The following is a 13,402-nucleotide window of genomic DNA, read 5'->3' on the forward strand; positions in this document are numbered from 1 at the left end:
CAGCTGAGCACAGGAATTAACAAATCTCAGCTCATATCTGCAAAGAGCCAAACGCTCCCAGAAGCATCTCCTCTCTGGGTACATCACCCAACGTCCCTACACAGTCTCTAACTAGAGTGGGTAGATCTTGGGGGGATACAACACTACAGGGCTTGTTGGCTTACAGAGAGACCAAACCCAGTGACACAGACCCTGGGCAACCAAGCACCATCTGGTGATCGCCGGCTCCTGACACAATAGCCCACGTTGGCATGTTTATGATAGAGACCAGAGGCGGATTCCCATTATCCCCATCGGATCCTGCGATGTAGTTTCAGGAGAAGGACCATGAGAAGCAGATGGGATACCAGGAGAGAAAAGAACACGGCGAGACAGACAGACAGGAGAGATTTATACGAAGCTAAAGCGCATACCCATAAACATGGGATAAGCAAATAGCATGTAAGTATGAAATTAAATGCGGGGAATCCACGGTATCCAATAATCAGTCAAATACCTCCTTCACCTCTTTTTTTTTTTTATAGTTTGTCATCAGCATTTTAAAATGAGATATTTATGCCAATAAGTAACCCAGTTGTATCCGGTAACCCCACAAACATCGGCTAGGATCTGAGAGATTCATCCTGACAGACAATTCATTTTTACAGTTATTTTTGGACTCCCGGCTTTCGTGGAACACCGGCTCTGTGTGTTGGATTTTATGCCCCTGAAATGTATTTACAATGCATGGCATCTGTATTGTGCATTACACACTTAAATCATCGCTTTTCATTCGTCGCTTATAAAAAAAAAAAAAAAAAAATTGCAATATCCTGAAGCCGCAAATACTGAAATTCAAAATATTATTGGTATGTTTTCGGAGTAATACTATAAAATCACATTGTGTTTTAGATAAAGGAGGGAAAAGCGATCACGAGGAACATGGATTCCCAAGATCTGGGAAGAGGAGGAGCCTGGATTTCACGCCAAGATAAATGCAAAATAAAAATAAAAAGCTGGGGGGGGGGGGGGGGAGGGGGGGGAATCAACCCACCAAGGTTTATTTTCTAAACAAAAACACTGAAACATTTTGTCATTTAAACAAAGGGAGGAAGGCGGGGGAGGCTCCGCATCCTTCGCTCACGCTCCGCAATGGACAAATACTATCAGAAACAAAAAGCATGGCATAGTTAGCAGGAGCAGAGCTTAGTGCTTTAGATTTAATGATATGTATTTAAGTTCCTTTTAGGGGAAGCCTTCTGCAATCATTGGGGGGGGGGGGGGGGGGGGGGGGGGTTTGAAAATCATGGTTTTAAAGGCTTCTGTCATTGTTGCCTACAAGCCGAGCAGAAAGGCGCTCTCTTTGTCATCCAGGGGTTTATGGAAACACCTTAATGTGTCCTTTTCATAGGTGAAGCAAGGCACACAAAGCAGCGGCGTGCCAACGCGTCCCCCCCGCCATCGGAAAAATAAATAAATGGAGGAACGCGGGGAAAACGGCCATCGTAATCCACCAACAAAATGACAGCAAGGATGGTCTATCTCGGTAAATATTGCACGTCTCCTGCCAAATCCCTCATGGGCTATTGTCCCGCCATCCCCACCCCCACGCCACCCCTTTTATATGTCATTAAGGATTTTTCGCATACAACCAAACGAGCGGAGGGGGAAGAATGCGTCCGCTCCGTCCCCACCAGTTGGATAAGCCATGACGAGGCGGCTGGGAGACAGCGCGCGGAAAACACAGGGCAAATTAGGAAGTATGTTAATTCAATTAATATCACAGAGGGGCTGGCGGGCGGGGGTGTGCGTGTGTGTGCGCGTGTGTGTGTGTGTGCAGATTTTCCGCCCGAGGAAGGAGGTGGCAGAGAAAGAACTGGGGCATGCCAGCTCCCGTTATTGTTCTGCCTTCATTGGTAATTAGCAAGATAAGGAGGGGACGGCGTGAGGGAGGCAGTGTGGTGAAGACGAGGCAGCGCTGCACCCCACCTCATGCCCATGCGGCCATCTTACAAGCAGCGCTCGCCTCCCTCAAAATGGCCGCCAGGGCCCACGCTACCTCAGGGCCTGCCCCGGCGGGCTGCCCTCTGCCCGGCAGCTGGCACCTGGGGCCTGGAAGCATGAGCAGCCATGCTGCTGCCCTGAAGACAAAGGGAGACAAGCAGACGCCATCACAGGCCTGAGCGTGCCCGCAGGCAGGGCGGGCGGCCATCTTAGCCAGGCCGTTCATCTGCAGCGCCAACTGTGGAGCTGTACCCCAGCGCCTGTGGGGAGAGTCACCACAGTACAGCTCTCCTTCACAAGGCAGCACACGTTGCCATGGGTGCATGACCACTGCAGTGGCTGTGCTCTCGCCATGCCTGTCCCACCAGGCAGGTCCCATCTCCATGAGGGGAACCAAGGCCTGCCCAGACACCAGAGAGCGAACCATAGAACCGTTTGAGGTGGAAGGGACCCTTCAAGGCCGTCTGGTCCAACTGCCCGGCACTGAACAGGGACACGTACAGCTGAACAGGTGCTCAGAGCCCCATCCAGCCTGACCTGCAGTGTCTGCAGGGATGGGGCACCCACCACCTCTCTGGGCAACCTGTGCCAGTGCCTCACCACCCTTATTGTAGAAAACCTCCTCCTTATATCCATAAATCTTCTCTCTTTTAGTTTGAAACCATTTCCCCTTGTCCGACCACAAGAGATCCTGCTGAAGGGTCTGCCTCCTTCTTTCTCACAGCCCCTTTAGAGGTACTGAAAGGATCCTGCCTTTCTCCTCTCTGAAACAGAATTAATCCTGAACTGAAACTGCAGAGGCACCACTGAAGCACACACAACCTTCCTAAATCTCAATTTCAGGCAAACTTAAAACAAAATCAGTTATGAAAGGAAAAGGTAAAGTCATATAGACAGCACAGACAAAGCTACACCTGGTGTTTCCCATTTAATGGGAACTTCACAATGGAAACATTGGTGTTGTTCAGTTGTCCAAGCGAGCGATATCAGACACCGAATGAGGAACTCTCATCTGTGGTCATGGGCTGTCCTCAGGATGGCTATAGCAATTACTGACATAAAAGCAGCGTTTGGGAAGCGTTTCATGTGTCTTTAGCCAAGATGGGGCTATTTGCATGGCAAAATAGGCACATGACACACATTGAAAATTTGGCATCTGCTCCACGACTCCGCTGACAACCAGAGCACGCATTACCCGGGCAAGAGGGCGATTACAGCCGCACACAGACAAGCTGTGTTGTACATCTCGGTTAGACAGTGAAACATAAGGGATGGCAGGCTGGCTGCTCCACTCTGGCGTTGTCTACATGGAAAGCCCCACCATTATCATGACAGCACTATAGGTCAACCGCTTCTGCTGCGCATTGCTCCTCTTGTATTCTAGGCCAAGACCGGCTTTCTCCAGTTGAGCTTAAACTGCTTCTAGCATGACGTAGCCATATGCAGGACAGTCCTGCTTCTACTAAAGGAAATATCCATGGAGGTTGTACGCACACAGCTCCTTGCTTTAAAATCCACCCCCCAACCATGCATCTGTAGCTAGACCTGCCCTTCGGCTAACCTTTCTGTACTCCGTGCACTTCTGGGCTGTTCACAGTGCCCGTGAAACACTATTACACCCTGCTTCCCTTGGGTGCTAATCCTGCTTGTCAACCCAAAGGCAGAAACAGACAGTGGCTTGGCATTTTGATTACATTGTGATCTGTTTGAACCTTCCAGACTCTTTTGATGTCTGTGCAAATTTGAAAGGGGGAGTCACAATCCTACACAATGAAACTCCGCTATCGCATGGCAAAACTTCTCGGGACTCCTGTGTCCGTAGGCAGTGCTGGATTTGGAGCAGGGAGGGGAGTTACAGCTCCTCCAGGAAGAGCCTGAATTTCAGACTAACCAATTCTGGCCCTAAGCGGAGAACACTACAGGGACAGCGTGTTGCTCTTCAAACAAATGCATGCACAGGGGGGTGTGCGCATGCACAGAGACACCATATTTATACAAATAGATGCATTCATAGGAAAATGCAAATAGCATCCTCTTCTGTCCCAGGCTCCCTTTGAGCTCCTGACATCCCAAGGTTTCAGAGGAGTACAGCCGAGCCTCAGATCAAACATTAGCCCTGCGGGGGTTCCCTCAGGGAAGCAGCCATGCATCGGGGTCTCTTCCCCGCTTCCGTGCGAGGTTTCCCGACCTGGCCTTCCTTGGGTGCTCTGTTCTGACACACGTACAACGCACGCACGCGCATGCAGAGCCTTTCTAAAAGGCGCTCTGGGAATTGAGCTCCGCTTCCTCCTTCTTCCGAATCAATTGTCATAAAACAGCTTTTGTTTTATTTTTAACAAAGCGACAGAAATAACCTCGGCTCGCAGCCCTTCCCCCTCACACAACCCCGTCCTTTGGCACAGCAAGCTGCCCAGTGCCCCCAAGGAAGCGGGCAGCAATGCTTTCTGGAGCATGGAAATAGCTCCTCTGCCCTTTCTCTAGAGACCATTCCTTGGCAGGAGAGCGAGGCAGTTGAATGGGAAGGGGGCATTCCAAACGTTCCCAACCTAACTGTAGTTGTCCCCTTCATCCCTACCCACGGAGATGCCCACTTCTGACCTGCATTTTCCCTTATGCTCTGCAAACCATGGTGTCTCTCAATCTTGGATGTCACTGAAAGGCGACCGTGCAGCAAGCGATAGGCTGGCATACAACCTGTGAGAGCTCAAGCTCTGCTGTCTGTGGCACATCCCTTTCTTCATGCTGGCTAAGCCAAAGACCTGTCCCTCCTCCTGCATGGCCTCGCTCACCCGGGCCCAGGACTCAGACATGCAGAGACACTTCTTGATGAAACCCATCAGTGGGTGAGTGGCAGCTGAGCAGGTACTGAGCAAGACGCGGGGCCAGACAGCAGCCAGGGGGGAAGGCAGCGGGTGGAGGGAACGTGCCTCAGGAGGAATACTCACAAAGGGCTGCTTTCATTAATAAAACATTCCCCCCTCGGTCGCCTTTTGATTTGGGTGTAAGAATTAACCCCATCTGCCCAACAGCACGCTACCTACCAAGTCATCTCTGCCGAGGAAGACTGTCTGACATGTGTCCGCTCAATTGCTACGCCTCCCCCTGCCAGTGCTCCTCAGCTCTCCAGACCCCCTCCAAACAGCTCATGAGCCTCACTGGGTCTGCCCTATTGAAGAGATCCTCTTCCCACAAGATAGATTAGACCCAGTGAAAATAGGCTTAGTGAAAATACCATTTCACTATTAATGCCCCCCCCCCGCCTTCACACTCTCACACACCCACAAAGATTATAACAAATCCCAGTCACCTTTTGCCCCTGCTAACTACTGCTCCAGTCTTTGCTCTGCATGCCATCTACCGCGAGCTGGAGAGCCGGGCACAGGGTAGTACTTACATACGGAGACACACATGTAGCTAGCCAGCATTGGACATACTCAGCCACAGCGCACAGCAGTCCCTGGCATCAGCATGCTTTGCTACAATGCCCAACCTGTCCCTCTCCGCTGTAATTGCTGTGCCTGGTCCTTGAGCATCAGCAGAAAGTTGCAGCAAAACCTGCACTGGTTTAATCTCTCTGTTCCAAATTGGTGGGGGGTTGCTTTTACGTCACCAAGACATTTCTATTCTCTCCTCTTCTGTTTTAAATAAAGCCAAGATGAAGAGATGCCTTCGAACAGACAGCCCCTTCATTTTCCAGAGGTGTGTTTTAATGAGTGACTCGCCTTCCAAAAAGGGGCCGGCGGAGGGGAAGGGCAGCAGATCCTCCACACAAATTCAATAGCGGGTAGGTTGCCATGGGCTAAAGCATTTCTTTGCACACATGAAGGGAAGGGACTCCGGAGCACTAAGGGTTTTGCCTCCCATGAGTTATAGCTCTACCCTTCAAGAGCGGAATAAATGCTTTATCCCATTGCAGCCTGCGATGTATTCTACATAGATGGATTGATTTCCCCTATTGTTCTTAATAAATCCTGGCGCATGAAGAAACTCACTGCACAGCCATTTTTCCTGCCTTGTTCTACCTTGCAGAAGTAATAAGGGTCAGATGTGACTGCGGTGGGAAGCAAAGGCCGTACACAAGGCGTTGTATGCAGTGGCTGTGCTTGGTGGGTGCAGACAAGCAACACCCTTTTCTCTGCTTATTCTTCCTGCCTGCATCTAAACCGAGGAACAACCAACAAAAGCAAAATGCCAAACCAACTGCCCGCCTCAATGACTCCCAGCTACACCTCTCATACCACCTCCCAGCTACGCCATTCAAACCTTCTGTTTTTGCTTGAGGAAGGCTTTCTTCCTCCCTGCTGCTTTTCCTGCTTGCACAGGTTTTCACCCACCCTCTCTCCCAGCTCAGGAGGGTGTTTGCTGGCCACAGCCTTGTTGGCGTGTGGCAAAGAGCGCTGCTTGGCTCTGGGAAGCAGGTAGGCTTTGCACAGTCCACCTTGGCTGCTTGCCTCCAGCTCCATACAGGTTCACTGGGTTATCACTGCTGGCCTTCTCTAACAGCAGCTAACAACTGGCCCTGGTTCAATAGCCTCGCTGGGAAATTTGGCTGTGGGAGGGAGGGATCAGGTAAAAGAGCTGCTCTCCCATTGCACAGAGGGACTTTTGGCATGACTCCCAGGGACTCACCTCTCCTCGCTCAGGTGGAGATGTCCCATCCCTTCCCAAGGCATCCCGCTCCACGAACTCGCAGTCAGCTCTGATTAAGGAAAAGAGAATTTGTCTCAATTAGAAAGCGGCTCCTACGTGTATGGATGGATGTCAAGTAATTACCAAACATCGCTCACGAAGAAAGGGCTGGAAAAGAGACCTTAAATTTGGGACCCTGCAAACTCGAATGCACAATTGCGAGTGAGTTACGGACCTTGGCATGCTTCAGAGCATACCTTGTGCAGATGCTCTTGAGCCCATCCCCTCGGCTGAAATACACACAGCCACATAAAATACAGCCAGACACGACCATGTCCTCTAATAAGGAAATAAAGCCGAGCAGACCTGCGCTGCCAGAGTCCAGAGAGCAACACTGTCTCTTTAATTTTTTCCCTGGCTATCTCATCCTTTGCACAAACTCTTTCCTCCCCGTGGCTTCTTCCAGCCTGGTGGGCAAAGTGGGAAAACATCATTAGGGAGGAAAAATAATTTAGTTTGTTAATCAGTATCCAGTGGTGGGAAACAAGAAAGACAGAGAGCAGGGCTGGCGGTTAGGGCTTAGGAAGGGCCAGCACAAAGCCCACCATTCATGACATCTGGGGCTGGGATTCTCATTGAATTAAACAGACACAAAGAGCAGAGGCATTTCATGCTCTCTTCACAAGAATTATCATATCTCCCTGGCACTAGGAAACCTTCAGCATGGGAGAGGGGAGAGAAAGAGAAAGGGAGAGAGAGGGGAAAGCGGGCAGGCTGGGTAGAAATATGGGGCAGGGTAGAGGAGGCTTTGTTCCAGGCTTGGATTTATGGATGGGATGCAGCGCGGTGCTTTGCTGGGAGAGACGGGGCCCTCGCGCGCTGGGTCTAATAAGAATCAGCAAATGTGAAACAGGGGGCCCCTGTGTACCATGAAGCTGGGAAACCCGCGTTTGACAAGCCAACAGAATAACCACTCGCATCTCAAGGCTGCGGGAGGATGCTGACGTTCGGAGGAGATGTGTCGTCTCGTGTGTGTGTCAGCGAGGAGAGGGAGAGCGGAGCGGCAAGGAGCATAAACAGGAGACCAGGCAGCATCGTTTGGTCATGAAAATTAATTAGCTAATATGCAAACCATAGATGCCCTGCGAGCGTTCCCCACAAAGCTACGGTGTGTGCTGAGCCTGTGACTGGGAATGACAGGGCCAGATTACGCGGCTCTGTGGGATGTGCCTGGCAGCAGGAAAAGCACAGCCCATGTGAAAACAGTGAGGAGGGGATGGTTGGGTCCTCGGGGAAGCCAGAGAGCCTAGGAGACAGGAGAGAGGTGTGGGAGAGAGTGGGCACCAGGCTGAGGCCAGGCATCACGCTGCTGCAGCAGCAGGGATTGGGCTGGAGATGGAAAAAAGAGCCCCTTCTGGGCCTGGTGGCAAGTGAGAGCACTTAGGGCTTAGCAGAACCTGTCATTTCATACAGGCTCACACAGCAGAGAGCCATCCCGTTCCATCTGCGGGCATCACCATTGGATCTGCTTTAAATACTAATTGCTCTGTGACCAGGACCTGGGAGCTGCTGGGAGACTCCCCATAGCGTTACCTGTGGGAAGAGGGGACGGATCTCTGACCTCACGTCCCCAGGGTACTGTGACCCCGTGTGCCAGTGCCACAAGCAGATACCACAGCCCGGTGATGAAGATGAGAAACTCACGACCAACTTTGCATGGCCCAATTCCCAAGGTCTCAGACCCCACCACAGTATTGTTCTCATATATATATATATATATTTTTTTTTGGAGAAAGGAGGTACAGGCAGCAATTACCAAGGGAAAAAAAAGGCACAAAAAGAGAATGAAGAGATGCAGCAAGCAATTGGTAGGAAAAGAACAGAGAAGCCCCTTCGAGATGGGATGTGTGCAGTGAACGAGGAACGTGCTGGAAACAAAGGGATGCAAGGAGAAAGGAGAGGCTGGGATGGGCATCGCGGAGACATGGAGGTAAAAGTTGAAAAGGAAGCACTAATTAGCACCCAGACCATCACTTTCCATTAATAGCTTGTCACCGTTTCCTTGATGTTGCTGAGAGCAGGAAAGTTGGTATGTGTGATGCTTACCTGTCTCTATCTCATTAACAGAAGTCAGGGTGAGAACAGACGTTTATTGCCTGCATCCAGATAGACAGGCCCTTTGCTGAACTGAGATGTGGGAGAGAGGGGGAAAGTTATGAAGAAGATGCCCGTGGAACACTGGGCAGTACCCACACAATGGACACCCCAATGTGGCGCACGTAGATAGACATGGTGCCAGCACAGGTGCAGCCCCTGTAGGGTACCAGGCTGCAGGAACCCACAAGGCAAAAATGGCTGGAGTCCTCTGCTGTAAAACAGAGAGAGCCAAACGCGTCCTCACAAATATTGCAAGGCAGAATGGAGAGAATTCCCAGCAAACAAAGAAAAGGAAAAAGAAAGCCATCTCCAGCAAAGATAAATCTGCATTGCACGCCATCAGCTCCCAAGGAAAGTGGAGGAAATTCTTCCAGCAGTTAAAAAAAGAGATTAAATCTCCCATATAATGCACAAAGGCCGCCCTTTTCCCTCCAATGTGTGCTCCATGGGAAGAAGGAGCATGCAAGGCGCGGACCCGGGCAGCGCACGTCGGGAGGTGTGACGCTGGGAGCACGCGTGTGTGCACCCTCCTAAGGCCACACCAGCTTTCCCAAGTGCAATTTCAGTGAACACAATGAAGATTCCTCAAGAGAAGGAGCCCAAACCTCCCTAGGAGTGAACGAGGCAAAACCAAAGGCAAAGAAAACATCGTGGCTGGTGCTGGTGAAACAAAGGCTTCCCCCTTTCAGCTTGGAGACATCTTCTTGGCCATTGAGCTCAGATCAAGTGTAGGCTCTGTTGACTCCCCCACCTATTCAAAGAGCACTTTCAATAGTCCAATTGGGCTGTGCTGTTCTATGGCTTCTCTACGCCTGCATTTTGCATCCCCTACCAACGCCGTTAATGCCACATGCGGAAACCCAGCCCTGAAAAGGCCTCGTTTGAACTCCGTGGTCAAGCACTTCACAAGTTAGGAAATGCTCAATTTACGGCTGTCCGTGCAACCTCAATTCCACCTCGCCGTGCATCTACCCTGACCAGGGAAAGAGGGAGTGAGCTATAAATAGGCTGTGACCGAGTCACTGCAGCCCGAGATGGGCACGGGCAGCAGAGGCTGAATTACATCCCACGGCCAAAGCGCAGTCGCGCACCCCGACCTGCGAGCGCTTGGTTTGGTGCCTTAAACCCCGTACATTTTTAATCTGCAGAAATCACGTGCATTCTAAACATACAGAAAATGTATTATTTATGCCTAATAAATAATACATTGTTTATATAAGCAAAAAAGCAAAAAAAAAAAAAAAAAAAAAAAAAGAAAGAAAAGAAACAATTGTACGCAAGTGTAGCAAATTCCCCTCCCTCCACCCCACGCTCATCGCGGGGAGAGGGATTTCGAGCCCGGAGCCTCGGCACAGATTTCTGCCACTATGAAATACAGAGCTAATGTTATCTGGCAGCGGCAGAAGGCTGCTCTCCCGGGGTCGGCGGTGCAGGAAGGCGAACCGCTGGGGCTGGCAGGACCCATGCACACAGATGCAATTTTTTCCTCCCCGCACCGAGTTTGGTGCCGGGAGATGGGGGCACAGATGGGTTGGATGTGGAAGGGGCTCATAGAGGCGGTCGTGATGGTTCTTCCATCCAACCCAGCCGTGCCAGGGCACCGCGCTCCTGGTTTGTTGTGATTATTATTCCGGAGAAACAACACATTTATTTTTCTTCCCCCCGCCTCAAAGAGGCAACCGAAGGGAAATTGTGATTCTGAATGATTCATAATTCAGCTAAACCTGAAAGGAATTTAGGGGACAAAGAATAGGCATCGCTCTCGCCGAACAGCTTCCCCCCGCCGAATTTCAAGGGCCCGCAGCAAACAATGGGAGTGTCAGAGGGTCTCAAAAAGAGAAAAAAAAAGTTCAACAATCTTTACAATAAAAAGTGTTAGGCAACACAGAGGTCAGAGCCGACCCCTCCTATAATAAATAGCAGCACGATCTTACATTAACTATAGGAGACATTTTAATGCAGTGCCTCAGCTTCGCGCTAATTATACTTTTTCACCATATTTTGAACCTTAGAAAAAATGTCATCAGTTAATTATAACAGATGAGGGAGTGTGAAGACTTCCTCAATAAATAATGCCTTGATATCTCATATCCAACACGCTGCGCGCACGGCTCTGAAGGTGCCCAGAAATATGTCCTCGCAGGAAATACATCAAGAAATGATGGTCCCATAAGCTGGCTTTGTTTCCAAGCCTTGATTTTCGGCCCAATAATTAAGTGATTTTTATGGATCTGGGAGAGTAAAGGTCATGGGACTGCTGGAATGGTGCCAGAGAGATTCAGCGTAAGGGGAAAAAAAAAAAATAAAATCCCAAAGCAAAATGAGACATAAAAGACATGCACGCATGCGATTTGGTGCTGCCAGCTTTCCCCAGGTCCCATCCTTCTGCTCCTCCCAGCGTCTCCGTGGCAGCCTTGAAGCCAAGGTTTAACGAAAGCAGGATGGAGCTACGGAGCAGGGACCCGTCCCCATAGAGCAGGGACCCGTCCCTGTGCTACCACGGGGTCCCCATCCCTGCAGGGGCCGGTGGGTGTTGGGGCAGCGACGGAGCTCCGAGCACATCACCCTTCTTTCAGCTCCTTCCCCACCTGGCACCCCACACTTCCCCCTCTGAAGGGCCGGGATTTGGCGTGGGAAAGGTGGCTTTGGGCTTTTCACAAATCCAGTATCCCCTTGAACCAAAACCAATTAGCCTGGCCCAAGGTCCTGCCATTGAGGGACCGTCCCTTCTTTTCAAACCCCCGCGGGCTCAATTGCTCTAAGGAGCCTGGATGTGAATGAGCAAAGCCCACTTAAAGTGGTACTTAAGGCCAGACCAGGGTGAAGGAAAAGAGAAAGCCTCTATAGGATCAGCAAGCTGAGTTTCCAAGAGACAGCTAACTGACGGAGATTGTGTGCTTTCCTCCCCAGCCCGTTTTCTTTTTTTACTCCCATTCCTGAGCTGTGCAGGCAAACACCCCTAAACCCAACCTGAGCCGCTGAACAAACATTGATGTGGCACCCAGAGCTCTGTCCCCACCCGGCACGCCTCGCTTCTGCCAACGTGTTTTGGGGCAAGAAACGCCAAAAAGCAGCAAACCAACCTGGGCAGGGTGGCGGAGGGAAGCTGGCACAGGCGGCGATGTCCCCATCTCACACCACCGACCCCAACAGCTCGTGAGGATTTGGGGTGACAAAGCGCCCAGGTGACACGTGGCACCCGCGCTATGTGTGAGATGCAAACACCTTCGTGCTCACAGCTCTGAAAAGCTCCCGGTGCCAAATTAGCACTTGGCTGCCACAGAGCACCCTGAGCTGAGGGGATGGGAGCTGTATGCCTCAGACCTGGGCAGGGCCTCCAGCGCAGCCCCATGGCACAGACAGAGCCAGGACACAGGGCCAGGTGGATGCAGGCAGCACGCGATGAATCAGGGAGACAAAAGGACCGACGGAGCCAGGCCTCCAGCTCCACACCAGCCATCGCCAGGCAATTCCACAAAAATGCCCATTGATGGGATCTCATCCATAACCGAGCGGCCCTGCCTCCATTCAGCACAGCTTGTTGGAGCAGCAGGCACCAGGCAGCCCCATCCCCACCCACTCAGTGCCACACAGGTTGGGCACCGGCTACAAATCCATGAGCCCATCCCGCTCCACGGGGAGAAGTTCTGGAGAAGAGAAATAAATAAAACAGTTGGAGCACGCGATGCCCTGTGGCATCGATCCCCTAATGGCATTTTCCAATTACCCCCAAGGATCTTTACATCCCCGTCTCCCTCTGCCCACCCCCAGCACCGCTGAAGAACAAAGACATCACACCCGGCCTCGGAGAGCTCACCCCACCCGCACTGCACCCTGTACCTCTGCAAAGGGACCGCCACCAGCAGCAGGAGGGACCTGGGAGCCACGCTCTGCTCCCTGCCTGCAGCGCCGCACTGCCCCACAAGCGATGAGAGCACCAGCAGGCACCGTCCTTCTGGATTTGGGAGGAAGGTTTGGGCTGACAGTGACACTGACACCAGCAGGGCGCAGGGCCAAGCGGCAGCAGGCTGCTGGGATGCTTCAGGTGTGGCCCTGCTCACCAAAACCCATCCCACGTCCAAAGGAGGTGGGCCAGCGACCCATCAGAAGGCAGAAAGCGGAGAAGTGGCACTGGGCTGCGAGGTGGGCACTGCGGTGCGGATGGGTGCACCCTCACTGCCGACTCCCAGGGTGAAAACGAAGAATGAAACCCCAGCAAAAATGTGACCACAGCTCCTCTTGCCCGGAACATAAAGGGCAAAGTGCTCCATCCCTGCCTCAAACCTACTGTGGGGGAACAGCTCCGGGATACGTGGGCCAGCCCTACCGCCTGCAGAACACCCCAACAGTCAGCTGAGAGCACGGGGCTTCGGGGAGGGGAAACAGGGGAGCTGAGGATGCTGTCTGAGCACCCAAGAGCACGGCGACAGAGCTTGCCTTGTCCTTGGTAGGAGTTCACGTGCACACCCTGATCGCCACACTTCCATTTTATTTCATAAATCATATATATGTATTTACACACACACACACAAACACATTTCTTATATGTGTGCGTATATGTGTACATATATATATATATATATACACACACACTTCCTTTTCCTTGGATTTTCTTTTTAAATGCCCACCTTTT

The 13,402-nt window shown here is 51.4% G+C and overlaps 1 protein-coding gene across 1 annotated transcript in view; it reads right to left on the minus strand.

Moving 5' to 3' along the window:
• Positions 1-13,402, minus strand: part of LOC107054204 — a 36,932-nt gene that overhangs the window by 16,598 nt on the left and 6,932 nt on the right. Inside the window, exon 3 of the mRNA XM_046899327.1 lies at positions 6,613-6,682. Within this exon, the coding sequence (XP_046755283.1) occupies positions 6,613-6,682 (70 nt within the window). The remainder of the gene's footprint in view (positions 1-6,612; positions 6,683-13,402) is intronic.

The sequence above is a fragment of the Gallus gallus genome, chromosome 10 (assembly GCF_016699485.2).
Source record: "Gallus gallus isolate bGalGal1 chromosome 10, bGalGal1.mat.broiler.GRCg7b, whole genome shotgun sequence".
NCBI classification, from domain to species: Eukaryota; Metazoa; Chordata; class Aves; order Galliformes; family Phasianidae; genus Gallus; species Gallus gallus.